At 31.6% G+C, this 9,217-nt stretch overlaps 1 protein-coding gene across 1 annotated transcript; it reads left to right on the forward strand.

Annotated features, from left to right (window-relative positions):
• The first annotated feature begins 2,519 nt into the window (after positions 1-2,519).
• On the forward strand, positions 2,520-8,050 carry LOC105194349 (IQ and ubiquitin-like domain-containing protein). Its single transcript, XM_026132171.2, has 3 exons — positions 2,520-2,943; positions 4,715-5,412; positions 5,916-8,050. The coding sequence occupies exons 1-3, from the start codon at positions 2,585-2,587 to the stop codon at positions 6,485-6,487; spliced, it is 1,629 nt and encodes a 542-aa protein (XP_025987956.1). The 5' UTR covers positions 2,520-2,584; the 3' UTR covers positions 6,488-8,050.
• The last annotated feature ends 1,167 nt before the right edge of the window (positions 8,051-9,217 follow it).

Here is a 9,217-nt window from a genome sequence, read left to right on the forward strand (position 1 = left end):
AATCTGCGAAATAAGACGTCTATAAATCCAGAATGTCTAGGAAGCGAACGATCTGCGAAACTAAAAACCAATAAATTCATGTGTTTGTGAAATAATGGGTCGAAGCGAAGATACTGGATTTGAAAAAGGTTTATGCGTCGTATTAAATAGTAAACATGTGATACGCGAGATTTCGACAGACAGTTTCGATATTCTCTTTAATCGTGAAATATACATCATTTCATCTTACTTACACAGTTTTGCGGAGAATATTTCTCTTGTGTATAGTACCGTATAAATATGTAAAACAAATATTTCAGAGAGAAATGCTTTAGAAGAACGACGTGAGTATATTGTCACAAAGCAGAGTTCAATATCAGACAATACGGATATAAACGACTATTGACGATCAGGATATTGCAAATTTAGATGAATATTTTAAGAATGAAACAATATATGGAATAACATATTGTAAAGTCCAATTCATGTAACGTTTTTTTAATTTCCAAGTAGCAAAGAACGTTATTTGCAATAAAATTATTTTTGAATTATAAAATAGATTCTTTTTTCATTTCGTTTCTGTTCTAAAAATATTTTTAAAATTTTTAAAAAAGAAAAATTTACTTTTATATTATCAATTTTGAGGCACCTTTTTCAGGCACCAGAAATTCTTTTTTATACTTTATAGAAATTCGCAATATAAATGACTTTTTTTTGAATTTATGTTGAACAGATTATGTTAATTGATAAACAATTTATAAAGATTACTAGTGCAATTTAAGTGGTTAAATATTTGTTTTAATTAAAAATTCATATTTATGCAATATTATTCATTAATAATTTTCCGGTTAACATAGGCATAGAAAACATAATACTACTCTATTATGAGATACGTTTCGAATTTCAAATGTTAAGATTATTTTCATGATTTTAATTATATTTAAAACATCATTAAAGTAAAATTAATCGAATGCGTGTGCAGCAGGATTTTCAATCAGTTATATTTATCCTGCTGATCCTCGCTTGACGCAACTGCATATCCATGCACCCTTTGCGACCCCACAAAGCTTGTGCAAAAGTGCAAAGTGTTAGCTAGCGCAGTTTCCACTGCAGCTTGCTGTCAGATCCTTTAAACCGAGAGAATAGTAATTTCCTTTACTGTCGGGTATTACCGTTATCCCCGCGGCAGGACGCTACGGCAGTTATCTTTCCACTTTCTCGACTTGGATCTGGTGAGTTTTTACTCGTCTATGAGCATAGGCATTTAAGTTCCATGAGATGGGCCACCATCGCGTCACAATGCTGAAGATAAGAGATCACGAATAGTTTCAACCAACCTTAAAAAAGAAAATAGAATATTTCAAAATAGCTAACGCAAAATATTCGTATCGTTTCTTTTTTTCTTCGTGTATAATATAATTAAATTGATCATTGCAGAAAAAAGTTAGTATTTTCGTAGCACAAAAGATAAATTATTTTTTTCTCCTAGAAAAGTAGTATATTGAGTTTGAAAATATGGAATATCTAGATTGGATTTCAAAAATTACTGAAGCTTCTTTTAATTCTTGAAAGAGCTTCTACTTTTATAACGCATGCTTTTCCTACAATGATTGATCAGTTCTGTAAACACAACAGAGTAAAGACACTTTAGAGCAACGCGATCTTAAAATACCACAGTTTATCAAATAATTTATATACAACTATCAAGGACATTCTTCTACAAGAAGTATATTATTTTCGTATAATTCATTTTTTTCTATCTTAAATTTTTTATTTTTTTTTATTGATGTTCCATAAAAGTTGAGAAACTAATTTATCGAGGCCACAAAACGCTCGATAAGAGCTCTTCAGAAAATTTTTGAAGAAATTGAATAAATCTGCTTAGTAATTTGTTTACTTTTTGCAAATAAAACGCTAATTTTTTAAAACTTACTTTTTGCTCAAATATAAGAAATTAAAAATAAAAACTAAGAGTCTGCTTAAAAGCTTGCATTATATTATAAATGCATTGGATATTATAATTTTCAGCTTTTATAATAATGACTTCCAAAATGTATAATTTGGAATATAACATATCTCGAACTATTTTTTGTAACGTTATCTTTGATTTCATAAATTTATAAAACATTATTGGACTTTTTTCGCTTTTACATATATAATATTTCATCGCAATTTATGCTAAAATTATTATTGTACTGTGATATTATAATTTTTGAAAGTCGAGAATTGTTAACAAGAAATTAAAGTATGGTTTTCTATAATGACTATTACTTTCACATTATATACCATAATCGAAAATTATAACAGTAAAATTCCTCTGATGCAAGAGCAGCTTTCAAATTTGACAATTTGATACTTTTTTATTTTACACTTTTGATAAGTAAAGAAACGATATATAGGCTGCGTTTCGAAATTTATTGTCAGTACTGAAAATTTATAGTATACGTGACGTGAACTATAGATTTTCAGTACTAGCAGTGTATATCGAAACGCAGCCATAATCTATCTATTATTATGCGATATTACGCTTTTGTCTTTTTCTTGATCGAAACTTTTTTCTTATACAACGCCGTATTAGATTCTAGAGGATAGCCGCTGATGTTCCATGGCGGTCGTTGCGAGAATACAAGATTATGGCTCAAGAACAAAGCCGTTTCTCGGTGGGTGGAGGAATATCGTTACTGGCTTGATCTATCACAATGCATGCACGCAGACATGCAGCGACGAAATGAAGAGTAAGATCACACAGACTGTGACCCTCGTGGATACGGTCACTGATGTCGTTCACGATCAAGCGATACAGGTGGAAACGATACAGTTTTTACCCGACACACGTGACAGAATTATCACGTCTGGAATTTCTTCCTCTAGAATGCCGGCGTCGATCGAACAAGTTAAGCCATTATCTTGTCAGGATAATAGTAAAATTCTTGACAGCGTTGTTAAAATACAGAAATGTTACAGGTAAATGCAAATTTTATTATATAGAAGAAGGAAGAGGATGGTGGAATGCCATTTTGTATTTTTTTAAATAACTCAATAAATATTAATAAAACACAATTCTTATCGTTATCAGTTAGCTATAGAGTTCTATTAATCACTCTATAGCTAGAAGTTTATCGAGTATGTAAAGAACAAACAAAATTTACAATTTACTGAAAAGGAAAGAAGGATGAGCTTGTGAGATAGCTGGGGATTGTAAAATACTAATAACTAATGTCATAAATGGTGCTTTTAATTATTAAAAAAATTAAATTAATGATTCTTCGTAAATTTTGTTCACTGATAAGTGTCAAATGTTTATAAAACAAGATTTTATAGACATTTAAAATATATTTTATTTGAAAAAATTGTTTTTAATAATTTTGGTTTAAAATATAACTTTTTAAAATAATTTTTTTTACTGTTGTAGTGCATGCATTATGCAACGTTCACTATGAGGTTGTAAAGTCGCAAGAGCGGTCTTGCGTACGTAATGCAAATGGTTCAAGATCATCCATGACCTCTCTTAATGCATGATATAACTTTATATATTGAATTTATACACACGTTACGGCGCACATTAAATTCAATTGCATTATTTGAAAACCACACTCAAGGTTTTTATAAGTCATACTAAAGTTAAAAAATTAATATCTAACATATTTCTCAATATCACATAGAAAGTATACTACACCAGTAAAAATCGATGTTACTTGCAAAACTGAAATTCAACTTTTATAAACATGCAGTAAACCCTAATGACCAGTGACCATTTTATGTCTAAATAGACTATAATAAAATAATTTTAACGGTTACTTTATATTATGATATCCCATTCCACACGTCTCTCAGTGTCTCACCTCCGTCTTTCCTTTAATAGATTTATATATAATGTTTATGTGTTAACCTTTTACCAGTGTTTAATTTTTTTTTTAACCCAAACATTTTTGGAAAATTTTCGTATTAAAGCATTGTTACATTTTTGCATATTGTACTAATTACTCTAAAATATGTCAAAATATTTAGACAGCCAGAAAACTTAAACTTTTGTTAATAATGATTTTTTTTAATAATGATATCACGAGAATTTTTTTAAAGCGTTGCGATCGAAAAAGTCCTGAACACGACCAGAAGGTTAATTTGACACATTATAGAAAATATACTTGAAATAGCAAAACTACGACTTTTAGTATTTGTATAATTATTTTTAAACTTTTGTTGGAACTATATAAAAATGATTGTTAAAATATGATGTAGAGAAATGCAGATTTGACTAAAAATAAGATATTTATGATGTACATATGTTAATGTAACACATTACAGAAAGAATTTAAACTAATAGAAATACAACTTTTAGTATTTCTGTAGTTATCTCTAAACTTTTGTATGTGTTGGAACAATATAACAATAAAGTAGAGTTAAAGAAAAAAAAATTTCAATACACAGTAAAAAATAAAATGTAAAAAAAGTTTCACTTAAAATTTTATGTTAAAATAACTCAAAAATTAACTTAAAATAAGAGTTATTTTCAAAAATTATGTTAAAATTAAGTTAAAATAAGAGTTATTTTAACTTAACTTTTAAATTATTTTAACATAAAATTTAGAGTGGATTTTTTTTTACATTTTATTTTTTACTGTGTGTTATCAACTTATTCACATAACTTAATTCATAAAAATATGTTTTATATATCGGTAAGAAAATTGCACTACAATCAAGTTCAAAACAATTATCGATTCAAATTGGTTCGCAGGGCTTATCGAGCTAGAGTGGCGGCTAGAGCGAACGCTCTCGAGGTGGTTGATGTTTCTCAATATGATGAGGCAAACGTGATCGAGCACTCGGGATGTCCTCAGGTGCTGTCCACTTACAGCAGCACGGATTTTGTAATATTGAATCGCTGCCCGCTACGTACGAACTCGGACTTCGAGTCGCTCTACAATCTTCTCGACCGTTGGCGAATCCTCGAGACCGAGCGAGCAAGTTTCACGCTTCTTGGGTCGGCGAGGGTCGCCGCCTGTGGCCTAATCCTATCAAAGGAGGTAGAGCTGTTGCGCGCCATAGACTCTATGAAGACTGCTGTCCGTCTCAAGTGCAGAGAACAGAAGCGATACAAATTCTTAGATGAGCTATCTAGACCGGTCTCTTGGCAGGATAGTCGAGGCCGACCGATTCTGGTGGACACCCTGCGCGTTCAGCGAGCTCGTCAGCATAGAAACGTTTACGCCTCCCTGGCCAGCAAAAACTTGTCTACCCCAGAACGAATCAACTTATTACACGACTTGAAATATATTGCCGATATGCACACATGCAGTCAATCGCATGAGCTCGTTTATTTGGTTGATCAAGAGTTGGACCTCTTAACGTGTCGAGTGGATACGAGTAGACTCAATTGGCTCAGAAATCGACTGAAGCTGAGCTTCCTCAAGTTGGCACGCAATGTTCTACAAGGTCATTCGATATTTTCTTTCGATATTTTATTTACACACGACAGTAGCGTAATAGTTTTCCCAAATAATTTATTAAAATAGCAAAAACTTGAACAGTTGCAAGATGTATATTTAGAATTATTTTTAAACTCCAAAGTTAGACTTTAATTATTAATTAATAATTTTTAACGTAAAAGGAAAGAGTCATTTTCAATCAAAGCGGATCTTGATGCCTTACATCGTAGTAATAATTTTGCGAGAATTTCCAGTTAATGCGAATTGTGTTATAAATATGTATATTTGTCGGTTTTAAAACACATGATCCTAAATTGAAATTAGACTGTATAACATCAATCCAAAAGTATTCGCGCAATTTGTATGAACTGAAAATTATAAAATTCACGCAAAATTAACGTAAAATTATAATTTAAATTAGCTTTGGCCGAAATTGGCTCTCTTTTTTTGCATTAAATATTTTTATCGGTTGATTTTTACTTAACATTATTAATATTTTATTTGTCTTAGGTGACATTGAAGAAGACATGCATCTGTTCGACTGGTCGGACACCAGCATCACGCGACTCTGTAGGACGTGTGGTCGACTCTTATCCTTGGAAAAGTTTCCCCGCGAACGGCGATTGCGCTCTTCTTCTTGTATCTATTGCATATCCATGCAAACTCGGAAGGGTCCTCGCATTGTGTATGAGCCTTACGAGAGGATGTTATGGGAAATCAGACGTTTCGAAGCCAGGATGGGCTGCTATGGCAGTCTGGCATTCGTGCTCGGAGCCAAGGTCATCTATCGCCTGGTGAACAAAGTCTGGCATGGTAGATCGGGCATCTCCGAGTGCGACGACCTCAGCGAGCTAAGGCTGACTCGCTTTCGACGCGAGCTCGAATGGGCACCATGGAATTCTTTATTATTGACGAAAACCGAGGTCGCAATTCATCACGGGATTACTGATATTGAGAGTTTCTATGATTCATCGCTTCTTCAAAAATTTTGCATGAAGAATCTTCAGGCGAAAATACTTTTCGAATCAATCTCTCCAGCGCGGAGAAACATTGTGACGCCGTCCTCTACAGAAGATCAATAATTGAGTTCCTTTTTTACTTAATAAATGTAAGACACAGCAAAATAGAATGAATTTTAGATTTTAGTAAGAAATAATTCGTAGACGATCTCAATTTTAATTTTACTCATTGTCAGGTATATAAGTATCATTGATATTTTTTTTTAACCGGAAATCGATCGAGAAAATAAAAATGCACGCAAATAAATCATTTTCGCAAAAACTAAAAATTTTATTGTATATCTCAATTATGTTGCAAAAATTGAAATATCGGGTTATCAAATTTTTTCAAATATATTTTTTTAGATTTTTCAACAATTTTTGGAATTGGTCTGTAAACAAACAACACATTTTTTAAAAAAATAGTGCAAAATGCCCTAATAAGAAGTAGATAAAAATTCACCATTTTCATCCCTTTGCAGCTTTGTTAAAAAAATTAAAATATTGTATCGTTAAAAATTTTTACGGTTTCAAATATTATTTTTAGAATTTTCAAGAATTTTTCAAATCAATTTATAAACAAAAGATGCAATTTAAAAAAAAATGTTAATTTGGGATTTTTTGTGATTTTAGATATTTCCTTTGTTTTTAAATTCGTATATCGGAACTCCTTAATTTTATTCTATCAGGCCTGTTTCTTGATCAATTTTCCATTGATTGAAAAAAAATTAATTGAAATAGTTTAATTTTTGCTAAAATTATAATAAAAAATATAGATAGGATTCCTAGGACTCCAGTGTGTGCTTAACGTATAAAAAAAAGAGAGTGGTGTACATGGAGGATTAATACAGACAAGCTCCAATCTTTCTGATGTTAAGAAAGATAAGAATTTGTTGGATTTTCCACTTATGATTCGCGCAATTTTTACCCGTAGCTCGACTACATTTGTTCTTTACAATTGTAGTATAGCATGTGTTTCTACGATTGTAGGAGAGAAATTTCACAAGTTGAAGCCCCGTTCTAAGCCAATTACCAAGTTGTAGAGATTCGCGCCCGCCTCCGGATGTCGGCCGTTCGTCCTGGCGGAAGTTGGGTGTTGTGGAAATATGTTGAGCTCGCATTATAGCTGGGACATCGCCGTTGCTTCTCGGGTTTTCTCGCGTCGCCTTCGAGGCAGAATGTCCTGGGCACGTTGATAGTGCCAGTTAATCGCGTTGCAGTTTATGAGCTAAGTTTCTAAGAAAAGAAAAGCGCAAAGACGCGCCACCGATTTAAATGCTGTCCACGCGCTTGATGATTTCAGTGTAACACGTATTTCTCGTTTCTCATTTCTCTTCTATCTTCTATAAGATTATAATTTTTTATCAGAAAATTATCGCGAATTTTTTCAGTGAATATGATTGCTTTATATTGTTAGCGAAAAAGTAGCATTAAAGAATAAAAACATTTATTTACATTGAAAAGAGATAATGTAACACGTAATAAAATATTACGTCAACATATTAGGATTGTAAAGAAAGTAACTAGACAAAACAAAAATAAACAAATTGTATAATAATCGTTATGTATTTATTATATTTAAAAATTTTACAATAAATATAAATTACTTATTGTATTTTCATTGTATATATGATTGTTCTTGCATAAAAAAGGAACAAACATTTATGCTTTTTTTCTATATGTAAATAAAAATTTACTAACAAAACTAGGCTCGAGTTTATGATCTAATATCTCGTTGAAACGATCATGAAACCATTGTTTTGGCGACGAAATGTCGATAAACTGGGGAAACGATACGCGTCCGCATGGAAAAACAGCTGCGGTGCAGAAATCGCGTCGTATACGGGAAACGTAGTGTTATGGAAAGGTCGACAATAAAAGTGACCCTCAGCGTAGTAAAAGAAATAATAATGCAAAGACGAAGTGCCGTGACAGGCCATTTCACGGCGGTATCCACATATGATGATAATTTTTATTTCTTATCGTCTCAGACGACCGTGCGTTCCGACCAACGGCAGCGAATGCCTCCCCAGAGTAACGTTTAAAACGAACTTTCTTCGTGATAGTCTGGAAGAAATTCAACTCAGATATTAAAGCTGTCATGTGTCATATGTGTGAAAGTAGATCTGGAAACATTTGACGTTACTTTTTACAACATTCAATAAACGAATTTAATCGAGAATTACTAGTTTAGTTAGAAATCAATTTAAAACATTTAAAATATAAATTTAGTATTTCGAGTGTACAGTTGTAACGTTTTCTTCTTGTAACAAATAAGTCAACAGTAAATTTAACAGTAAATTTTATTTTACTTAAATGTAGCTTAAAAAGTAAAAAAATAATTAAAATTTAAAGCAAAATTTTCTTTCGCATTTCAGAAATTTTTCGGAATAATTTATTTATAGTTCTCTTAAGATGTTGGTAGAATCTTTGTTAAATTGACGATCAATTTAATTTGCGATATTATTTCTAGTCTCAGTTTATGATTTCAACATTTGACGATGTTCGACGCGCAGTTCATAAAAATTCAAAATATAATTCACAATTTACATATAAAATAATATTAGGCACGAAGATCCAGCCTCGACTTTATAGTTGACGTATAATTCAAATTATTATTATAGAATTTTTTCTGTTTTATTTAATAAGCAAAATTTAAGTTATTAAATTTAAGTCACTTGTTAAAGTTAAGATAATTATTGTATAAAGGGCAGCACATTCTCAACAAGAAAGAATAAGGTGTATCATATGAATAATGATCCCCATGACAATACGCGATCGTGTACGATTAGCCGATATGGGCGAGGTATAATC

Source organism: Solenopsis invicta, chromosome 1 (assembly GCF_016802725.1).
Source record: "Solenopsis invicta isolate M01_SB chromosome 1, UNIL_Sinv_3.0, whole genome shotgun sequence".
Classification (NCBI taxonomy): Eukaryota; Metazoa; Arthropoda; class Insecta; order Hymenoptera; family Formicidae; genus Solenopsis; species Solenopsis invicta.